This window comes from Saccostrea cucullata, unplaced genomic scaffold, assembly GCF_032062105.1.
Source record: "Saccostrea cucullata isolate Sc308-1 unplaced genomic scaffold, CSIRO_AGI_Scuc_v1 ctg5616, whole genome shotgun sequence".
Lineage (NCBI taxonomy): Eukaryota > Metazoa > Mollusca > Bivalvia > Ostreida > Ostreidae > Saccostrea > Saccostrea cuccullata.
In genome coordinates, this window is record NW_026940014.1 from 1 (window position 1) to 23,636 (window position 23,636).

The 23,636-nt window shown below is 34.2% G+C and overlaps 2 protein-coding genes across 2 annotated transcripts in view; both read right to left on the bottom strand.

The window, feature by feature from the left end:
- Positions 1–1,365: 1,365 nt before the first annotated feature.
- Positions 1,366–23,564, bottom strand: LOC134254465 (trichohyalin-like). The gene is made up of 17 exons (XM_062736971.1): positions 23,437–23,564; positions 22,381–22,640; positions 21,625–21,760; positions 21,066–21,215; positions 17,530–17,677; positions 16,286–16,698; positions 15,620–15,861; positions 15,261–15,414; positions 14,715–15,008; positions 14,186–14,293; positions 13,349–13,585; positions 12,789–12,884; positions 11,572–12,521; positions 11,032–11,227; positions 7,384–7,462; positions 6,752–6,902; positions 1,366–3,575 (listed from the first exon to the last, which is right to left on the bottom strand). Exons 2-17 carry the CDS (start codon positions 22,560–22,562, stop codon positions 2,129–2,131), a joined length of 4,983 nt encoding a protein of 1,660 aa, XP_062592955.1. The 5' UTR covers positions 22,563–22,640; positions 23,437–23,564; the 3' UTR covers positions 1,366–2,128.
- The window catches only part of LOC134254466 (centrosomal protein of 152 kDa-like), a 58,101-nt gene continuing 57,070 nt past the window's right edge, over positions 22,606–23,636 (bottom strand). The window contains exons 15-17 of the mRNA XM_062736972.1: positions 23,256–23,562; positions 22,874–22,903; positions 22,606–22,640 (exon numbers count right to left, since the gene is read on the bottom strand). Of these exons, the coding sequence (XP_062592956.1) occupies positions 22,606–22,640; positions 22,874–22,903; positions 23,256–23,562 (372 nt within the window). The remainder of the gene's footprint in view (positions 22,641–22,873; positions 22,904–23,255; positions 23,563–23,636) is intronic.

The following is a 23,636-nucleotide window of genomic DNA, read 5'->3' on the forward strand; positions in this document are numbered from 1 at the left end:
ATAAATCTGCCTCGTAAATGGGATGTGTCATTTTAAGTAAGTCTAATCGTAAAGAAATAGATGCAGAAATACATAATGTAAGATCTACATGACACTTAACTTTTATTTTACACTTCAATTTTTGTTTCTCGATAATTTCATTAAATAGTGCATATATTTTCTCTTCATTCTTTTAATTTATAAATATTTTTAACAGAATTTTGGGAAGTTTAAAGTAAACAGGCTCTCATTTAGTTACAGAATATCTCTTGTTAGTATGTTAGACACACAAAGAGAAAGCGAAATACAAGAAATATTAGTAACGTGACAGCAAGGGCATTAACTGTGTATACGTAAAAGGGAAAGAAAATTTAGTGCCTGAAAGTTACAATACCTTAGTTGTGGTTTTATTTATTAGTTTAACATATGCTGTGAAAGTAAAAAAATAATTTTTAATAGTTTAAGCAGAAGTGAATAAAGCATACGAGTAAATACTTGAAGTGTTATATAAATATGAGTACAAAAGGAAAAAATATAACAGACAAGTGTTCAAAGTCACCCAGAAACACAGTGAAGAATAAAAAAAAAACATTTAAAAAACAGTATTAATGTAACAAAGAGAGCTCTAATTTTAGATTTAATCAATCTATTACATATGTAAAACATACTTACAATAATCGTGTAAGTTTAAATAAATGCAAGTATATTCCTTTCCCTACTTTAAATAAACTCTACAAATTAATTGATTCTAGAAATTTAAATAAAGAAAAAAATATCCTTCTTAGAATGACAACAGCGAACTGCTACTACTTGATTATAGCTTGAACTAATTAATACTTTGACACAAGCACCTGCAAAACCCATAATTAACAAATCAAAACTAAAATAAAACTGAAATAAAACTGCAAGCTATCAAGTATAACTTCAGTTTTACCTTGACCACCAAAATTCTACAAATAAAATTACAAAAGGGTTTTAAAGCACCCCTGAACATAATAATCTTCAATTCAACATCTCAATTTGTCAAGTTAAATAATTCAAAAAGTTTTTCTCAAAAGAAATAAATTCCTTTAATGATGCTTTATAAGTCTAGCTGGTCAAATAAGTTGCACATGAAAAATCATATTTTAAATGTACATGAAAAATTTCATATGAAATATTTTGTGCTGCCTACAGTCTATCAGAAAACAGTAATTTGTATCTTTAAAATATTGTCAATTTTAATATTTCAACTTTTTGTGTGAATTTCGGGAAAAAGAAATGAAAGTGATGTGTGGAAGCACCAAAAAGTTGTCTAAAGACATTTTAAATTATTTAATAAGTTGCACAAGAAATGTACTTGAATTTCATATAAAATAAACAAGTATGTGTTGATAAAGATATAAATAAACTTGATGTATACTGTAAGCAAAATTAGCTGTTGCATCAAGTGTCAGGGGAATTGTTGAATTAATTTGGAAAAGTTGTCATTATTATATAGAAGAAAAAAAAAACATGGCATATATCATAAACATTTGCATCCATTATCTTCAATGCAAAATTTCTTTAATTTTTGTCCACATGTAAAAAGAGTTATTAGATATCAATCATCTTTAAATTTACTTCGGAAGTACATGGCATTCCATTAATGTTAAAATAGTGGACAAAACAAGTTTGCCATTTATACATACAAGTACTTTATCCCTATCATACACACATGTACACCCTATCTAGCGTATAGTAGTAATGTGTTGACTACATCCTTTTGTACAGGTACATCAATACTTTAAGCATGGACGGAATTAAACATCTATCACAGACAACACACTGGCTTGGAAGTGTCTACATTTACCCGTTTCAACAGTGGAGAAGCATATCACTATATCATGAATTTCGAATGCTTAGGTTAATTACATTTATTATTTAACATTACTTAGGTATTCTCTGCATTAGGAAAAAGTACAAAACTGTTGGATGATCAAAGTTCCTGTTACAAGAATGCAAATCAATTAATTTCTTCAAATAAAAAAAAAGTCCATACACACAGCCAATCTCAGAAATAAGAAGCCCATTAGAAAATAAATGGCAAAATTTTTCCATTAATTATAAAATATGAACATATTAAAAATTTCAGCAGCTCATTTATATTTTTGAAAAATTCACACATCAATCACTGGCTCTTGGGCTCAAACTTCTGAACGAGGGTTTTTACAGGTTCTTTGGTGCGCAGCAGCACCTCCGTCCAGCTGTCTGCACTAAAACCTTGGCCGAGATTTTTCCGAACATGTTCCACATCACCAAATCCTTCTTTCCCATGGGAGTAATTCTTCCTATGCATTCTGGGTGTCCCCATGGGAGACTCGCCAGCATCTCTTTGGGGGGTCAGTTTTTCTGGGGAGGGGTTAAATTTTCGGGGGGAGTGGGAGTCTAAACCCAGACTCTGCAGACCCACATCAACACTGTAAGCTTTCTTACCATCGAAACTCATCGCCTGCATGCTGGAAAATCTTATATCCTCCTGCGACAGGCTGCTGCCTTTTGGGGAATCGGTTAGGTCACTGGGTTTATTAAGGGCATCCCTGAGTGGCAGGTACTTGTAGCTTCCTCCTAACGAACTGTTCTTCTGCTCCATACTGAGTTCTGATTCAGATTTTGCCTTATAGAGGGCGCTGTGGTTAAGTGAGGAAGTGGGACTGGCGACCTCTTCCTGTTGAAATTTGGACATCCGTTCTACAGGATGAGGATCGACTGCTTCAAATTTACTGGAATTCTGTTCACGCAGTGAAGGAACAACATATCTACTAGGAAGCAAGTCCACACCATTGAACTGCCCCAATTTAAATGTCCGGGGGCTATTGTATTCCTGATCAGAATTCTCGTTTGAGGTGGAATGGTCACGGGGGGAGAGTTTTCTGGAGGTGATATTGGGATGCAGTCTTCCGTATTCCATTCTATCAGGAGACGACCTCTTGCAGTCTTTACTAAATGTCACTTCTTTGCTGACCGATCTGTCTCTCTGAATACGATTTGACCGACTTTTCTCTCTAGGATGACGGCTTTCCAGCCTTTCTGGATGACGACTTTCTAGCCTTTCTGGAGAGAGTTTCAAGCTTCGTTGTGGTGGACTGTGGAAAACATTACTTGAAGGTGATCCTTTTGATGAGATTTCCAAATGCAAATCACTGTTCATTTTATATGGAATGCGGTCCTCTGTCTTTCTTGCAGATCCATCACCAGCTGATCGTGGACGGGACTTTGACCTTTCACTGGAATAATCATGTGACCTTGTCATTGGCATGTAATCATTTGACCTTGCTATGGGTGCGACACGGATATCCTGGTATGACCTTGACACTGTGGAGTAGCCATTGTGTTTGGAGTGAAAATCATTCTGTCTATAATCAGAAGCAGACTTCCCCAACCCTGAGTTCATGTCTCTGTTGCCTTGAAATTTGACCCCATAGTCTGATTTTGATTCTAAATGTCCTTGACCCGAAATGGGTGCTGACATATCACTCCTGGGTGTGGTTGACCTTGAACTTGACCTTGAACTTTTATCAAAAGAAATTGCATCCAGAGCTTCTTCTATGTCTGCTAGCTTGGCTTCGATATTCGCTCTGAAATTTAAGAGAAAAAATGTCAATGTATTGTAAACTTTCATGAAATTGATGATTTCATTAATATCAATTATAAAGGCTTTAAAACTCAAGTGAAACATAACGTACAGGACTGTTTAAAATAACAAAATTTTCATTTAATACATGTACCAGATTAACAAAAGGACTGAATTTATTATTTTTTGGCATTGAGAATAACAATCACAATTTTAAATTAAAAATCAAGGTAATAATAATAAACATGTTTTTAAACTTATGTTTTTCTTCTCCAAACTATGATTTTATAGAGGCTAAATTAACACTAAAACCTCAGTGGTCTACTGCTTTAGTGAGGAAAGTTGCATAATCAATGTTCAATATGATGCAAACTAGCATTTAATTCAAAGACTTTTTGTTTGATTAAACTTATTCAAGGTAGACCGCACACATCTTTGTGTTTGGAAATGGATCAGCAACCATAACCTGGCTATACAATGCTAGTTAGATTCAACATCTTAAGAATGATTTCTGCTATGCATTATAAACAAGTCAAACAGCCTGGTTAACTTAGAAATGGACCTAGCCTGCTCCAAAACCTACAACTCGATCACTCATCCAGAAAGGATAAAACATATTGCAGCTTTCATCTTGGTCCAAGTAGAAGATTTAATTAATTGATGAGATTTATAGTCCGAGATGTGATAAACATGTATTTGCAAGTTTGGTTTAGATAGATTTTAAATAAATAGAGTAAATGGACATGCTTCAAGACTTCAAACAGAAAGACCATAACCAATGCCAAAGTTTAGTGAGTTGAACATGGTTGGTTTTACATGGTAAGTGCTCTTATTGACAAACTACATAGATTGGACCTTACAGTTTGATCTTTATAAACTGAAACATACATGAATGATTTATTATTTAAAAAAGAAAAGAAACTTGACTGTTTATATTCAAGGATTAATCTCATTTCTTACAAGTACTCAGAGATTCATTTTGGGTAAATCAAACGAATTCTCAACTGTATATGAATGATTAAACAAAAATTTCGATACATTTTTGTCAAGGAAAAGGGATGGGTTACATTAGCATTAAATGGAAACATTTTTTTTAAATGATCAGTTTAATTTTAATTGGATGACATGTAAACAATACTATTACATAACAAAAGGTTTGCAGGCTTTAGCAGTCATGAATTGCTATAATGTCTGACAGACTTGGGCTATCCATGACTGCTAATTAAAAATTATTGAAGTTGCACATTTGAATCTAATATTAACATAAACACAGATTTTTGACGAAAGGGATAGTTCCAGGTTTTTGTTCATTTTGTTGGTAGGTTTGTACACAGTCAATTATAAGGAGTTAACAAACTAGAAAACTGACCAGTCAGCATGGGCCCCGCCATGGGGTAGAATTAAAAGGGTGCAGCTTACAGAATGATTAATAAATGTACAAAGAAAAAGCAACAGCAACTGTGTTCTTAAAATTTCAACATAATTCCTGAATATTCAAAAACCTGAAAATAATATTCTTGTATTTACATTAGGCAGTAAAGAACAACTTAACATTGAATTTATATTTAAACAATTATGAATCTTGTGTTATATAAAATGCCAGCCTTCAATGAATGCAAATATCATGAAGGCTTGACCTTAACTTCAAACAAACAGCAGTTGCAGACAAAGGTTTTCATTAATCTTAAAGTGACAGATAAAGAGAAGCCTACTAAATTTTCTGCAGCAGGCTAGATAATTAATCCCAAGGGATTAATTGTACCTCTCTCATCATTTTCTTCTAAAGTTACAATAAGAACTTTTTCAGCATTAATGATAGAATGGGGTTTTTATACAACTACATTAAAAATTAAAAACATTCTTGAATTAATATATTTTAAAAAAAAAAAGGAAAAAAGTGAAAAAAAGTACCCTGGTAAATCAAAAAATCTTCTTTAATCTATTTCTTTTTTAGGATTCAATGAAATCATAACTATCAAACAAAAATAAATAATAAAAATTTATATTTAAATCCACATTTCAGAGTGTACATAGCATTCCAAATTGATTTAACTTCAAAACAAACTTCATTTGCAGACAGAGGTGGTAATTAATCTCAATGTGACAGATAAAGATAATGCTCTGGATTTTCTTCAGGAGGAAAGCTAATTAATCCCATGGGACTCCTAGTAGCATTCAGTTTACTGAATGGGAACATCTTCAGCAGTTATCTCTCTTTGCAAATGCATTCTTATATAAAGTTAAGGAATCTACCCCACCACCCCAGCTCCAAACCAAGGGACATAGAGAACCAAACTTAGCATCAAAATATGTATTTTTGCCTTAACTACCGTACCAAATTTCATCTTAATTGGACAACCATAAAAAAGTTGCCCGTTCATTCTTATGCATAGTTAAGGAATCTACCCCACCACCCCAGCTCCAAACTAGAAGACATAGAGAATCAAACTTAGCATCAAAATATGTATTTCTGCCTATTAAACTACCATACCAAATTTAAACTTGATTGGGCAACCATAAAAAAAGTTATTAGAAAAAAACAGAAAATTTGTGGACGGAAGAGTGACAGACGGACAGACAGACAGACAGATAGACAGACGGACGGACAGACAGAGTGATTACTATAGGGCACCCGCAAATCCTTGCGGGGCCCTAATTAAGAGGATCATTTATCAACTATTAAAGTAAAACAGATATTTGGTATGGGTATTCATGGAAGAAATTGGATGACACAATTTTCCTTTTACCCAGCTACTGGTAACTAAAGGTATATCTGTGAGTCTATAAAAAATGAGGTTGAATGATTCAATTCAAATACAATGTTTGCATGAGATGCACTAATGATACAAAACATTGATGAATGACTAATGCATTTATTATATGAAATAAAATAGGTTAAATCATCAAATAAAATAATTTCAATTTGTCTTCGCTGGATGTTTTGGGCAATCTTTCTTTTAATAATGTTAATTCAATTGAAAATTTTCTATCATTAACAGTATACTTTACAGTGTTTGCAATTTTAAGTATAATTCCTATGCCATAAAACTGAATAATATTTAAATGAGTCAGCATTAATTGTATTAAATTAGTGTTGAAAAAGAATGAATAAAATTGCAAATTTCACTAAGTTACCTCCCTCACCAAAGGATCAATTCTCCTTAACAATATTTAACTTACCCAATGATTTCATTGTGTAGGACTTTGCGGACGTTCTCCATGTAAATCTTTTTCAGCTGAGCCAGTGTGGTGTGACGTTCCTTCTGCATTTCCTGTCGGACAGTTTCCGCAGCTCGCATGTTTGTATCCGTTATGTGCTTCATGACATCATCTAAAAGCATTTATTCCATTGTAAAATCAACTTATCTGTTAGTAGCCTGCCTTGATTTTTCAATAACAAATGTTAAGGGAAGCTAGTTTTGGGTACCAAAATGACATTTTACTGATATTTTTATTATATTGCCTCCGACAATCTGATCAAAATAGAGTGGACCTCTCAAAGCCTGCTTTGGTTAATGGCAAGACAGATTTCAGTCAATTTTGAAGTCAACATAAACTTTTTCATATACATTTTACAATTGACAATAATTTCACATTAAACATCTCCTGAGACTTTTGAGTATTTTGATATTTCAGCAGGTTAAAAATAACTTGACCCATGAGGCCATGACCTTTGATCTTGTTGACAGTGTTCAGTAAAAATAACTTGATCCATGACCTTTGATCTTGTTGACAGTTTTCAGTAAAAATAACTTGACCCATGACCTTTGATCTTGTTGACAGTTTTCAGTAAAAATAACTTGACCCCTGACCTTTAATCTTATTGACCGTGTCCAGGTACTGATCTCTCAACTCAAACATGCTCTCATCACTTAGGTCCTCAGAGTCAGTCTAAAAATAGAAACAACCTTAAATTAACAAAACTTGAATTCAAAAAATTAAAATATTAATTCAGATTCTGTTATTAAAGCTTGCATACACACATTTTTATTTAAGTTGTTCACTGAAACTCTTTTATTAGTCTATATTTAAGTAAAACTCAGTTATAGCTAAGTCTATGGGACATTAATGAAATTTCATTTGAAGATAACTTTGTTACAGTACCCGCATCGTTATTCTTTACAATTCTATCGTGTTCTATCGTGCGTGTATCCTATCGTATCGTGCGTGTATCCTATCGTATCGTGCGTGTATCCTATCGTATCCTATCGTATCGTGTTTTCCGTTTATCAGGTTTTGCGTTTTCTATCGTGTTTTCCGTTTATCGTGTTTTGCGTTTATCGTGTAGATCGTTTATCAGGTTCTATCGTGTATCGTGTTTTGCGTATATCGTGTATATTCGGAAACCCTCGCTTTTTATCTTTACTATGTAAAGAAACTACTGAGCTATTCCTAGTTTCTTTTTCGTTTTGTTAATAAAAATAAGATTAATTCAACCGAAAAAGAGAAAATAAAGATTTATCCCTTTCTTTTTCATCAATATAAGAAATATTAAAACGTAGAAGTAAAAAATAATTAATCGCGTATTTCATGAATGAATAAATTGATTTATTAATAAATAATTAATTAAATAGATAAAATAATTATATCATGGTAAAGCAGAGAGTAACTGTCAAAATTTAAACAGTAACTCTGTTTTTCAGAAATGAAATTATAAGTAGATCGATCAACTGGTCTATTTCTTTAAAAAAATAATTTATAGAATTGTATGATTTATTTTGTCAAAATTAAATACTATTAATATGATTTTCTCAAATGAATCGGATTTACCCGAGAAAGATTTTTGGTAAGCTATGATGTTCGCGTAGACAAAATCAAATAAATAAATAATAAGCAGCATATTGAAATGTATCTTTTTTTCATGCAATATTCTGTTTTTCCTTGTTTATTGCCTGATAACGTGAGAAATATGTTTACGCGTCTGACCTGCATGTATGCACAATTATTTAAAGTCTTGATGTTACAAATATAATGTGACAAAAGACAATGATCCGGATGATTTTAACAACGGTTTTGGCCGTATACGTTCAAAATTTAAATTTATTTTTTAAAGCTAATTATAAATTCCTTGACATATGTCTAAATTAATAAAAGAAATCAAAATTATAAAATATAATCAATGAAAATATTCTACCCAATTTATCACACCATGGCTGTTACTATAAAATAGAAGATTTTCATTAATTTTATCTGGCATTAGATAACATAAAAATAATATATACATGTACAGGGGAAAACATGAAGTTTTTTAACAGCTTACCTTTTCGGCGTGGAAATAAACTCAAAATATAATCCATCGGGATGCCAAAAATCAAAATAAATCGAAGACCTTTCTTTACAAGAAAACTGACACGTATGTGTAGCTCTCTAATTAGCACACTGTCTTCCTGTGCGGTCAACCGCCCCCTCCCCCTTCTCCCCTAACTGACACCTCGGCCCGTGTGTGTGTGTGATCACCGTCAACATACATGTACCGGTACTGATTTCTCACCTGGGGTCAATTAGTAACCTCGAGTACTACCTGGTTCTAATGAAACGCATCAACTTATTTTCGGGATTTTGTTCCTAACTTGTTTGAACAATTTTATCAAAGATTTAATTTAAAATACATTAAATAATTGTACGATTTATGGATTAAAAAATCATGATTTTGAATGTTAAATAAAAATTCAAATAAATCAATTTAAGTTTATGTAAATAAGTCTTTTAATAAACATAAAAAAAATATACTGCACTTATGGTAAGTGCACTTTCGGGTCATCGGGTTTTCTACGTAAAACGGACAAAATTAATTCTAGGAAACTATTTCATTGATGGTAGAAACGGATGAAATAGTTCTAACATTCTAAACTATGAAAATTAGCTCGCAATATTTTTTTAATGGTATCTTACTATAAAAATAAAACAAAAGGAGTCGTCTGATCCGCCGTGACCATGCAAGACTAATAAATACACCGAATCAATTTATAGTATTAATCGATTTTATTCCATACGTATGTAACTTTATTTAAGAATTCAACATTATATTTGGCTATTTCTTTAGATCATGTTTATCTAATTTTAAATTGGTTGCAGACTTTCAAAATACCGCCCTTCGAATATGCCTAATATGAGATTACCGGATCAGTGTAAAATGATTTTTAAGGTTTAATAATTCATATGCCGAATTAAACCTATTTTTCGTTATTATTAGAAACAGTACACACAGAGTTTAATAGCAATGATTTATAATTATTAAGTCGGAAAAGTCGCATTTCACTCTTTTAATATTTGTTAATTAATTTTTCTGTTTTGTATTGTAAAGAAGAAAGTATTTAACCATTCAATGTTCGTTAATGAATACGAGGTTTTAAGTATCTTTAATGTAAAATGTTTACATGTACATAAGTCAGAGCTTAGCGTAAACGTACATGTGCAGTTGTAGCAGACTCTTATCCTCATGACACAGTTTACATGTATTAATGCAGATCGCCATTATTTTAATAATGTTTCTATTATTTCTATTCAGAAAATTTAATTTTCTTGAACTGTTTCGTTCTTGATAGATCAATCATGTTAAATTTATTAATTTTGTTAAAGCCTTTTTTTTTTAAACCTTTCTTTCGGCCAGTCTTCTACTTGTAATATTTTCTAAGAAATTAATATTTAATTGCGATTTTTTGATACATCAAAGACTGTAAGCTTTAGACATTAAATACAAATATTTAATTTATTGCGTAAATTTCTTCCGTGAAATAACTTCGTACTTGTAGATAAATTCATTAGATAGAAAATTAAAATGTATATTTTTCATAAATAATAAATCTGTTTATAGAGTTTCAAAATTCACACACTTGAGAAGAAATAAAAAAAAAATACAGTCTCCATTTCATAAAAATCCATTTAATCACTGTCAATTTTTTATATATATAAATAAACAACTTTTGTAAAATTAATACAGAGATCTCAGGTTCTTTTTATAATATTTAAATGTACTTTATAGTTTAGATTTCAAGCTCTGTGAGTATTTATATTAAAAGATAATCTAATTTAAATAATCTTTCATCTTAAATTTAATTCAAAATAATCTTTTCGTCTTGTCAAAAAACGTTCCACAATTTCAAACAATCCTATCAGGTTTTGCGTTTATCCTATCGTGTAGATTGTTTATCAGGTCTATCGTGTTTTGCGTTTATCGTGTTTTGCGTGTATCGTGTTTTGCGTTTATCGTGTTTTGCATTTATCCTATCGTGCGTGTATCCTGTCCTATCGTGCGTGTATCCTATCGTATCGTGCGTGTATCCTATCGTATTGTGCGTGTATCCTATCGTATCGTGTATCCTGTAAAGAATAACGATGCGGCTACTGTATATCTGTGACTTCGCAAAATCCATGTTCGTACTAAACATGTTTTACTGTACATTTATCTGACTTTTTGTGTCACAGAGACACTTGTTTCAGTGTTTCATTCTGATACAAACCTGGACTTCTGTGTCACTCAGACACTTGTCTGTGGACCGTTCCTTCATCTCCACTATTTCCTCTTTATACTGTCGTGTCAGGGCAGACATCGCAGCGTTGTGAGCCTTCGCCATTTCCCTCATCTTGTTTTTCATGGACTCCATGGCTATGGCATTGTCTTTTTCTAAAGATTTCTTCACTTTCTCAATCTCATTTCTGCAAAACAGATTTTTTAAGAGAAGTTCATAAAATGTCAATCTTGTGGTGGATTAGTAATTGATTTTTCCTCAAACGTCCAGAATGGCCGTCTCTAAGAAATACTAAAATTGTTAGAAACAAAGAGAAAGGAAAATAGGGGTACTAAGAGACTGAATTTTAGTCATTGCTAATGATGCTTAAGTTGCTTAATTGTAATAATGTTTACGGTCGTGTAACATTTTCTCTGAGTTAACTTACTTGTGATAATGTTTAAGGTAGCTAGTGTAACATTTTCTCTTAGTGGACTTACTTGTAATAATGTTTATTAAAGGTCATGTAACATTTTCTCTGAGTAAACTTACTTGTAATAATGTTTAAGGTCGTGTAACATTTTCTCTGAGCGAGCGAATCGAGTTTGACTCTCCTCTTGCTTCTGTTTCTGTTGAGCCAGGTCTTTTTTATACGCCATCTCAAGATTCTTCACATTCTCAGAGAACAACATTTTCTCAGAGGCCACTTTATCAAGCTCCGACTTTAGCATCCCATAATTCTCTACCATTTCCAACTTTTCCTTCTCACTCTGTTTCAGTTCTAATTCTATACTGGTAAACTTAGCCTCCATTTCAGATTTTTCACACAGAATTTCCTGCCATTTGGCTTTCAATCTCTCCGATTCTGATCGAATGCTACAAATCACATCATTCTCTGACTTCAACTTCTCACATTCGGCCTTGAGTTTCTGAACTTCGACCTCTTGACCCTTTTGCTCATTAAGTCTCCTGTCTTGGTTTTCCAACTTCCCCTTCAATTCCTGAATTTCTTTCACATATCTCTTACTCTCACCGAAACCCTGCTCCTTCATGACCTTTATCTCTTCTTTCAATTTCTTATTCTCCTCCCCCAGTTTATGAACTTGACCTTTCACCTTGTAACTTTCGTCCGTGACCTTGTGGATCTCATCAATCACTTTCTTATTTTCTTCAGTGACCTTCCCTAATTCAGTCCTGAATCTCTCTTTCTCATGTCTGAGGTCCATTAATTTCGCCTCCAGTTCGGAGCGATCAGATTTTTCCATGTGGTTTCCTTTTTCAAATTCTTTCTTCAAATTAAGCTTTTCAGCATCCAGTTGACTTTGGTAGGCAGATTCGAGTTCCAGGCGAAGGCGATCCACTTCCTGTGACAGATGCCTGTCAGCTTTCTCTAGAAGCTGGTCTCGCTCCATCACTTCCTGTTTTAAGCGGTAGTTCTCCTTTTCCCATAATTCCCTCTCTTTCTCGTGTTTCTCATTTTCTCCAGAGGTGAGAAGCAAGCTCTGAAATAACATAATTTTAAATTTCTTACTTTATGAAAGAAAACACAAAAAAAAACAAATGAAGTGAAAGTCCATTTAGTATGGAGTGAAAGGTAATTTAAATTGCTCTTCCCTCGCAGTTCACTACAGACATGTTTCACTGCACCAATGGGAAATAAACAACAGATATTAAAAGCATTTCCAAAACATGAACAAATCAGAAAGAAAAAAAAAGACTTGTAAAAATTAAGAGTTACTTCTCTTAGCATATTAGAGTTCTATAACAACCTTATCAGAGGTGCTGCTTTTTAGAGCTTCCTTTAACTGGTTCTCGTTAAACTGGTGCTTCCTGATTTCCTCCGCATGTCTCTTCTCCAGCTCCATCTGAAAAATTACAATAAAATTTATTTCTGTTGTGGAATGAAAAATAAATGGTTATTTTTCAGAAATTTAATTTCTGAAAATTGATAAATCCATGTAGAAGAATGGTAACAACCATCATCATTTTTTTTTGTGTGTGGAATTCAGACCACAGAGTAAACTGTTGTCAGATGTAACCAATCTTACATCATCAAATATTATATTTTCATTTATAAAAAGAACTGTGTATACATATCCAAAATGCAGTTTTCATTGCAAGTGCGAAATTGTTTGATGATCATGGATGAAATTCATTGCATAATTTTGATCTCCAAACTTTTAAGACTGCATGAATCTTTGGGTGGAAACACTATGTGGTTTACCATCTCCCTATTGTGTTGTTTGCGTGCAGTTTTCAGTGTGAGTGTTAGTGTGTCATGGTGGTTCGTGGTGAACTGTGTAATTGTGTTAATCACTCTGTGGTTTACCTTTTCTCTATTGTGTTGTTCACGTGCAGTTTTCAGTGCCAGTGTCAGCGTATCGTGGTGGTCTGCGGTGAACTGCTCGTAATCTTTCTCACACTGATCCTGTACCTCCGCCACCGCCTGTTTACGCTCGACGTCCTTCTGTCTTAACAACTCGGACTTTTCCCTCCGGAATTTCTCCTCTCGGGTTTTTAATTCCTTGGTCAGGGATTCCAGGTCTTTCTTCAGGGTCTCTATTTCCTGTTAATTAAAACAATGAATTTATTTTAAGTTAATTGTTAAAAGTCACACAAAGGACACTAGATACTTACAGGTACTGACATAAATACATGTATTACTGACTTATTTGCTGCTCTTCAGGGCACAAAGTGTAATATAGAAAAAAATTAACTCAAATTTAATTAAGCAATCAAATTTTGATATATCTGGGGGGAAAAAAACCATTAACAAATCCTCAATTTAACTAAGAGAATAAGAATAGAATAACTTTGCATATTTGATTATTTTCAATCTTTCCATAAAATTTAGAAGAAAATCACTGGTTTGCCCATCCTCTGAAAAGAGTCATCTTAACTTTATGATTGCGAGTGTTTAGATGTGCTTTGATGCATCAAACATAAAGACATCTAAGATTGCTGTAGATCACTAAATTTTCGCAACACCTTATTTTCGTGCGATAGTCATTGATTCTTGTTTAGTGAGACAAAATTTTCATGAAATGTGGTTCTTGCTCTATATTATTATAAGGAATACTGTTATACGCAAGAATCAAATTTTCGAGAGCATACTGTCTCGCGTAATTACACGAAAATAAAGCAAATAAAAAGTGATTTACAGTACCTCTTTTAAGACACTCTGGGAAATTTCGAAGGATGAATTATTGGCTGCTGTCTCAGCTTCTTGTTCTTTCTGCCACAACTTCTTGGCATCATCCAAGGCTAATGAAACCTGAATACAAAATTACAGTTCATTAAAGTTGTCAATAGTTCTCATTTTCTAAATTCTTGGCTTCTGGTATATTATAGTTAATCCTTTTATTCTTTTTAGAACAATCCTTCTCCATTTAAAGATACATAATTTCATGCTAGTTGAATATTGCACCATTTGATTGGACTGAAAAATTCTTTATACACCTTCCCAAGTTATTCCATATAACATTGGTATGGACACTTTAAGGATTTTTTATAACTGGGACTTTCCTGCTATAAAGCATACATTGTTCCATCCCAGGGTATAAAATATAACTTGGGTAGGTTTTAAGTTCATTTCTTTAATATAATGAAGTAATATTCTACAGGGATTATCAGAAGTAATCCACATATTGAATAAGACATCAAGAGAAAATGCATAATCTTAACTGGCTACATACTTCAGCAGCAATCCTTTCCTGAATCGACTCCTCCATGCCGTCTCTGATTTTCTGTACATTCTCTTCATGGCTGTCCTCCCATTCTCTGCGAGCCTGCTCCACAGCAGCCTGAATTTCCTCTGACAACTTCCTGTCTGATGCTGCCTTCCACTGACTCCGCTCCTGCGAGATCCTCTCCTCTACTTCTGTCTCGATCCTCTCCTGTGTTTGCAGCTCTAAGCTCTGCTCCCAGTTCTTCTTCTCTTGTTTTACCTTCGCTTGGATCTCCTTTTCCTTGGCTTCATTCCATTTTTGCTACAAAAAACACAAAGATTTTACACTTTAAATTTCTTTTTTAATTCAAAATTTGAAACTTCTCTTTATTTTCAATGACTAAATCATGATTATAGAACACGTCGAAACTAAACCAGGAATTAAAGACAAAGGCAATATACTCATATACTTTTGCTTTAAAATCAAAACTTTGTAAAAGGGCATTTTGACCTATTTTAAAACTGTCATTTGACCCCTCTCTATGACCCATGACCCTCTATGACCTAGATTTACCTTCTCTGTCTGGATCCTCTGTAGGACGTCTATCTCTGTTTTCTCTTTCCAGTCCTCTCGCTCCTTTTGGATTCTCTCCTGTAATTCTGCGTCAGATTTCTTCTGCCATTTTTCTTTCTCCTTCTTCAACCAAGATTCCTTATCCGACTCTGTCCTGCAAAGTGAGCAACAACTTTTTGGAAATATTTCCATTAGGAGAGGAACTCCTTGCTTTCTTTTAAATTATTTTCTTTTTCTAATAGTGCCTGTATGAAATTGAGTAGTAGTTGAGAGAAATTGTTCGGATAAAATGTTCTACAGGATATTTTATATTGCAATTATATTTCCTGCCAGACAAGACAGAATTTCATGTGACCTACTTAGAAGTGACCTTTGACCTCTCCCTCTCCATGGCTCGCTTCATTTCCTGTTCAGCCTCTCTTTGACATTTCTCTATGGCCTCCGTCACCTTCCGCTGTATGTCGCCCTCTGTCGCCCGCCCCCACTCCGCCCGCTCCTCTCGGAATTTCTCCTCTACTTCTCTGTCCCAGGCATCCTTCTCTGCTGACAGACTCTCAGCCACCAGCTTCTCCCAGGCCTTCTTCTCAGACATCAGTTTTTCCTGTTAATAAAACACTTCATTGTTCTTATTCATATATATACTTGGAGTAAAAATTTTGAAGAAAATGTTTTAAAAATGACAATATTTAAACCATGAACATATTTATACTCAGCGGGGCTTTTAACAGCTTTTCATATGTCATTGAGGAGATAAATTTATCCTGACCATTTGAAAAGGCTGTTTCAAAATCATTTCCAATAGTTAATTTAGCCAATTATAAAATTTGAAGGGGCAAAACCCAATATAGAACTTCCTGCATACCTTTATTGAAAGCCCTAATAAAGTTATTTTTGTTTTGCTTGAATTCATTAGGAAAAAGGGGGAATATTGAAAAACTTAAAGAAATTCTAAAACACAAGGCTATGACAGAACTTCAGCTATAAACATGAAATACAAACTGATCTTTTGGTTTTGTTTTCCATACCTCTGCTTGCTTCTCCCACAAAGATTTTTCTTTCTCCAGCTTTTCCTGTGCCTCCTTTTCCCACAATTCCCTGTTGTCAGACACCTTTATCTGGTTCTCTTTCTCTAGCTCCCTTCTCAATGTCTCTCTCTCCTCGTTTAGTCTCTCTTGTACAATTCTCTCTGTCTCCTTCTCTAAGCTCTCCTTCTCTGCCTGAATTTTCTGTTTGAGCTCATTTTCTGAATTCTTTTTCCACTTTTCTCGCTCTTCTTCCAATTTTTGTTGGAGCTTGTTCTCTGACGTCTTTTTCCACTTTTCTCTCTCTTCTTCTAATTTTTGTTGGAGTTCGTTCTCTGATGTCTTTCTCCACTTTTCTCTCTCTTCTTTCACTTTCTGTTGGAGTTCCTTTCTCTGTGCCAGCCACTCAGTCTTAGCTACAAAAAAGAAAAAGAGGTGTTTTTTAAAACACTATGCCCACGGTGGTAACACAGTTTTGGAGTGGTATACACTTACCCTTGACAGAGCAATAGTCACGGGCTAGGTTAAAGTTGACAGACAGACAAACAGACACACTGGACAAACATAATATACTCCTGGGATCTTTGGATCTGGGGGCATAAAAATCTGAATTCACAATAAATTCCCTCCCAGTTACTGTTAACTATTTTATTAGCATGTAGGAAATATTCCTCAGTTGTTCAACCTTCTTTTACTTGAGTGTATATCACCATGAATCCTTTATCTGTGCATTCAGGTAGAATGCTACATGTACCTAAAGTTAAAAAAAATTGTAGGTATGTTTGCATATAGATTTGAAACTCACAATCTTGAATAAAAAGTTAGTTAATGAAGACCAATATTGTCCCTAAAGTGCATGTGTTTAAAGTTTAAACAGATAAGAGAATGGAAGATAAAAATAAAATAGCAGTCGGATAGGTTTGATCATTGGCAGCTGGTAGCTCAGTTGGTAGAGCACCTGAGGGGCCATTCAAGGGGCCCAAGTCACATTTATTCTCTCCAGTATATTTGGTGCTTTGTATTGTGGCATTGCCCTGGAAGCGATAGGTGAAAGATCTGCAAAGGAACACCATTGGGAAGGAAAAGGATGTTGATCATAGTGGTCAGATTGGTTCAATGAAGAAGATAACTCAAAATGAAAAGCCCTGACTTGATATTTAAGGGGGCCAGGTTCAAATCCTCTGTGGTTTGTTTCTCCTACACCTGTTACAGAATCTAATTCCATAATATGAAGATGACTTCCTCACCTTCCTGGAGTCTTGACTCGACCTCTGTATCCACGGCCGTCTCTAACTTCGCCCTCCACTCCGCCTCCGTCAGTTTGACCGCATTGTCCACTGCCGCCTGTTTAGAGGACCGCTGCTCCTCAAACCACTCCATCTTACACATAGCAATCTGAAACATAGAAAAACCACTCCATCTTATAATTACACATAGCAATCTGAAACATAGAAAAACCACTCTATCTTACACATAGCAATCTGAAACATAGAAAAACCACTCCATCTTATAATTACACATAGCGATCTGAAACATAGAAAAACCACTCCATCTTACACATAGCGATCTGAAACATACAAAAACCACTCCATCTTACACATAGCAATCTGAAACATAGAAAAACCACTCCATCTTATAATTACACATAGCAATCTGAAACATAGAAAAACCACTCTATCTTACACATAGCAATCTGAGACATGTAGAGAAAATAAAGACCTGATTTAAGTTTAAATCAAAATTATTTGTCTAAAGTATGCATGTCATATAATTGTGCTACTCAAATTAATAAAATGAGGAAATGAAAAACATCCTTTCTTGCTACATTTGACATTCTTCATTCTATGCTGTTAGACATATTAAGGAAAATTTGAGCTTAAAATTTACTACTATGACATTTATTGTACCATTCAGATAATTAATACAGTCACATTAGATTGTCAATGAATGGAATATCCTTAATATTATCATGCAAATGACCACATTCCATGAAGGAAATACAAAATCAAATTAAACTGCATGGTCACACCTGAAGGCTAGGTTATTCTTTCAAAAATATATGCATAAGAATTAATGGAATTCTACCTTTTATAAATCTCATCCATCTTCACAGGAAATGGCTATTTTCAATAACTTAAAATAAATCCTAAAATTCTGCAAGGTCAGAGTTCAATTACACAGGTCAGAGTTTAGTAACCCAGGTCAAAGTTCACTGGGGTGGTCAATCACTTAAGTGAATTCATTCACTCCTAATGCACTAAACTGCAAATCCTAATTAAGCAAGACACAGCATGAAATGGTATGCATTTACGATCCTTTTAAACAATGCACTCAAACATTCTGTTCTATAAGTAAGCCTTGGCCAAATGTCACAGAAATTCAGACAGGGATTTTAAAAATTTCAGTTCCATAGAATGGTAGAATTTTCAATGCCTTAAACCAGCATCATCAACCGTAGAATACAGACATGCAGGCTTGTCAAATTCTATCCCACCAAAGTTAATTATTTAATCCATTGTTAATCTGTGACAGGAATTTACTAGAACTGGACTGATTAAATACATTCCAGTTCTATACAGACAGATTTAAACTCATTAACAATGCAGGAATTGCACATGAAAAAATGTCAATGGAGATATGTGAGGTGTGTTATGCTATACAGCTGATGATCTCAAGATTTTTTATTCATGGCAGTTTAATTTACATGGGGTCAGTTTAAGGATTGTGTATTTAGTACTATGCATATTCTGTGATTATTCCGTCTGTCAGTGAATATTAAAAATAATAAAATAATTCAAAAAAGCATTTAGAAAAAAAATTATAGTGATTAGAAACAGTAATAAGTAAACATACTTTAATATAAGAAAAAATTACAGTAAATATTGCTTAAAAAATGATTTGAATATTGTATACCTAACATTGAAACATATTTGTCAAATTAAAATTTTAAGACTTTTTTTAAAATTATTATAATATAAATATTCCTTAATATAATTGTATAAAAATTAGAAAACATCTTTTACATCTTTAAAAATTGCCTCACTCCCCAAATGAATTAAACTGTACAGAGCAAAGACAAAAGCATAACCATGATTTTTTTTTTTTGGGGGGGGGGGAGGCTTTTCAGCATTCATTATAAAATTTCATCCCCTCTGTAAATCAAAATCTTTCATCTCCTACTAAAGCTTCAGTCTATAGAGAAGAATTGGGGCCCATTGGGGTGTCTTTAGACCTTAGTTACAGCTATTAAAGCAAGTGTAAACCCTTTATATTTAATAAATCCTCTTCATATGACATTGGATCACTGTATTATATTGATTCTTCCCATAATGTGTTAAATACCTCAATTTAAATGAAATCTTTTTTAAATCTCCTATCTTTAAGATGAGCATATTAAAAATAACCCAATGGAACATATAGTTTTGATTAGATAGATGCACAGTAAATCATTTTATTTATCAGTCACACATTAAACCCCCTGATATCTTTCATCTGTCCTGTGTACTGTGATAATGACAGAAGGTTTGTCAGCAGAGGCCTCATCTCCTTAATCAGAGTATCGTTGTGTGAGGGGGGGTCACACTTATCATTGTACATTGACAACAATCATACCTCCATCTGTATACAGGTATATACCTCTATCTGAATGTGTGTGTGTGGCTCTTATGTTTTGATGGCAACCCAGTGCTTGAAAACTCTTAAAAATAACTTCTTGTACATGTATCATAATAAAGATTTTAAATTTTTTTTTTTTCAATTTAACTATTCAATATTTTTTTGTTATCCATGCATGCATGGAAGCATAAAAATCAGTACCATCTGTCTGTCTGAGGAGAAAAAAAGGGCACCTGCAAATAATGCTTGTGTTACTTAAACACTCTTAGTCCAAAGAGCAGTAATATTCATCCAGTATTACTAGCATGCCTTTAAAACTTCTAAGCCCTCAGATATCTGCGGTTGGGACAGCTGGATGGGTGGGGTGTATGAGAGGGGGTGAAATGTGTAATTTGTACATAATTTGTGCATAACTTGCAGAAAATTCCATAATGCTTACAACTGTTGTAACAGTTTCTAACAAACTTTTAAAGTTCCATTTACTTTTTTTCACTTTTCAATACATGGGCATATTTAACTGAGATTAAAATTCAAAGACAATTAACCAGAATATACATCCATAATTAAAACTAAATCAACCTTCATTTGACCATTACATGCATGGAATAATCATTGTGTAAATTTCAGTCACAGATTGGGTATATCAGGTATCATTTACCAGCTGATTGTGCACTGAGCTCTTTTAAACCGCCGTTTTATCTTTGCAAATCAATTGTATATTAATTAACACGTCAATATTTAAACCTATTTCATGAAATTAAGAACATCCATCATTCTAGAACCAATTCTCATTCCTTAACATCAATGAGACAAAAGCATAACCCCAGCCAAGATGAGACAAAGTAAGAATACCATAAGTGTCTGAAAAGGGTGACTCAAGATTTCTCCCTTTATCTTATCTAAGTTAACAATGTTATACCTAACAGCTGAAAACATATTCATAATGCAAAAATACAAAATGCAAAATACATTCTTTAAGAACGAACTGCAGTGCATAGCCTTGGTTTACATTTTTTTCTAGTTTCTTCAGTACCTTAGTATCCAGTTACTTTTGGCAGAGTTTGGGGTTTTTTTTCCAGCAATTACTTGCGTTTACTTGACCTTGGCTTGCAGCAATTTCTAGTACTTACATGACTTTAGTTCCCATTTATTTTCTATTTTGCATTACCTTGGTTTCCAGTAGTTTCTGGATGTCCTCTTCTGTTTTCTTCTTTAGAGACTCGGTGACCTCTGACCTAATTCTCTCCTCGTCTGCTGCCATTTCTTCCTTCACTTTCTGCACAGCCATGTCCTTCTCACTGATCAGTTCTGCTCTCAACTACAACATACATTGTACAGGAGAAAATTATTTTCTACCTTTACAGATCATTATAATACTCCAAAGATATACTTTATATTTCCTGAAATTCAGATGTAACAATTTTTTACATGCCAAAGGCTTTTTTTTTTTTTTTTAAATGTTTAATCAGTTCTGAACTTCAGAGTGTTTAGCAGAAATAACACAGTTCTAATAAACAAAGCTTCAGTCTTCTTTTCATGTGTGAATATTACAGTTCATGTACAAACAATATCTTCAACTTTTACTAGCTGACCCCAATAGCCCAAAATAACCTTTTTTTTTCAATACTGATCATCAAAGGACATTTTTACATACTGATCTACAATAAAACAAACTTACAATACATGTGAGTGATATAACAACAAATTAACCTTAGATGAATGCTCACCTCTTGTAATTTCTGGAAGGTTTCAGTTTCATTTTCCTTCTTCATCTTCTCCTCCAAAAGGTCCTTCTCAGAACACACCTTGACATACAATTGTTTGACCTGGTCCACTTCATGTAAGGCTGAATTCAAATCATTTCTGAAATAGAAAAAAAATGTCATGCAAAACCTTTTTTTCTAAAAATGCAGACAAACCTTGAAGTATAGAGATGTAATAAGAAGCATTATGTTATGAATATTTTTTTCGCAATGAAAGGTAATACATTAACCCTTTACTTGTAATAAAAAGAACAGAATAGAAAATTCACAAGTTATCTCCTCCTGATGTTTAAACTGTGAAATCTCCTACTGTAGAAGTACTTTTTTCCGCGTGGTATTAATTTACGCTTTATAGGCGGTCACAGAATATCCGCGGAAATTTGTCCAAGCGTACCTAATGCAAATGTAAGGCATATAATGACAGTCAAGAAAATCCGCGTAATTTTCTACCCGCGGATTAAACAGAAATTGCGATTCCGCGGAATTATGACCCCATGGAAAAAAGTACGTCTACAGTATTTTCCTGGAGCTTTATTATCATTGTTTTCCAGGTATGGAAAAACACACAAATCTACGACCACAACCAACCAAGAAATGTAAAATTTCATATGCATTACAACTTAACATTTTTCAACCATCAAATCAAGTTCCAACAAACCCAACATTTTTCCCTAAAACCTAAAAAATTACACCCTTGAAAAACATGTGAATTAAAAGTACCTTAGCTGTGTGCATTCCCTCTCATACTTGGTGATCAGACCGGTCTTCTCTGCCGTGAACTCGTCAATCATGTGAAGTCTCAGCTGTTCCTTGGCTGTCTCATGTACGGACTCGCACGCTCGCTGACAGCGATCGAGCGCCTCGCGTTTGTCTTGGTCATACTCGCGGACCATCTGAGACATCTGCTGCGTTAACTGCTGGTTTATCTCAGACAACTTCTCCTCACTAGACGCCACCTCCTCCAGCCTCTTCTTCAAATCCTGCAACAGAAGACATTTTTACTGAGGATTTGGAGATTGAATGGACTGGTCATCTTTTAATTGTCAGCAAAAAAAACACTGTGACATATTTAACATTAATGAGTAAAGCTCTTGATGCCTAATTCTGAAAACTCAAAGCATCATTAATAGAATCTTTTCTCCTTTTCCTGTGCATCCTGGATAATAAATGTATCAATAACTAATCTCTTTCCCTCCCCAGGTCCCTTACTTACCTCCAATCCTCACCGAGAACTTCTTGAATGCTATAACCATGTTTTATTGTACAGTATCATACAATTATTGACTTAAATTCGGTCTATTAGTGATTGTACGGTCCTGGTCAGGTATATGTTGACCGAGGCCAAAGGCCAATGTTAACCAATACCTGACCAGGTTCTTCATTTGAGGTGAACTCACACTGAGGTACATCTCAGGAAAAAGCCTCTAGACCAATCAGAAATCTCCAAAATTCCTGATTATTTAATAATAATAATTAACTCCACCCCTTTCAAACCCCATTTTTCCACATCTTTAATGGGGACCTCTTGAACCTCATAACCGTTGTACTGTACAGTATTAACAGTCAACCCCCACCCCACCCAATTCAACCCCTACCTCCACATCCTCTTTGAGTACCTCTTTCTCCCTTTTGAGGCCCCCAGGTCCCTCTCCTACCTCCACATCCTCTTTGAGGATCTCTTTCTCCCTTTTGAGGCCCCCCAGGTCCCTCCCTTACCTCCACATCCTCTTTGAGGACCTCTTTCCCCTTTTGAGGCCCCCCAGGTCCCTTCCTTACCTCCACATCTTCACTGAGGACCTCTTTCTCCCTTTTGAGGTTCTTGATGTCCTTCTGTAGGCGGGCCTCCACAGCTGACACCTTGTCATCAGATCTCACTAGCTCCTCCCACTCCTGGAGTTTGGACTATAAATAAAGGTCCCTCTCCTACCTCCACATCCTCTTTGAGGATCTCTTTCTCCCTTTTGAGGCCCCCCAGG

Coding starts and splice junctions, on each gene's coding strand:
- LOC134254465 (XM_062736971.1), bottom strand. CDS start 22,562: ATGTCTCAGATGGTCCGCGAGTATGACCAAGACAAACGCGAGGCGCTC. Junction 21,761..22,380: donor AGGGAATGCACACAGCTAAG/GTACTTTTAATT, acceptor TTTCTATTTCAG/AAATGATTTGAATTCAGCCT. Junction 17,678..21,065: donor AGAAACTACTGGAAACCAAG/GTAATGCAAAAT, acceptor TCTATGTTTCAG/ATTGCTATGTGTAAGATGGA.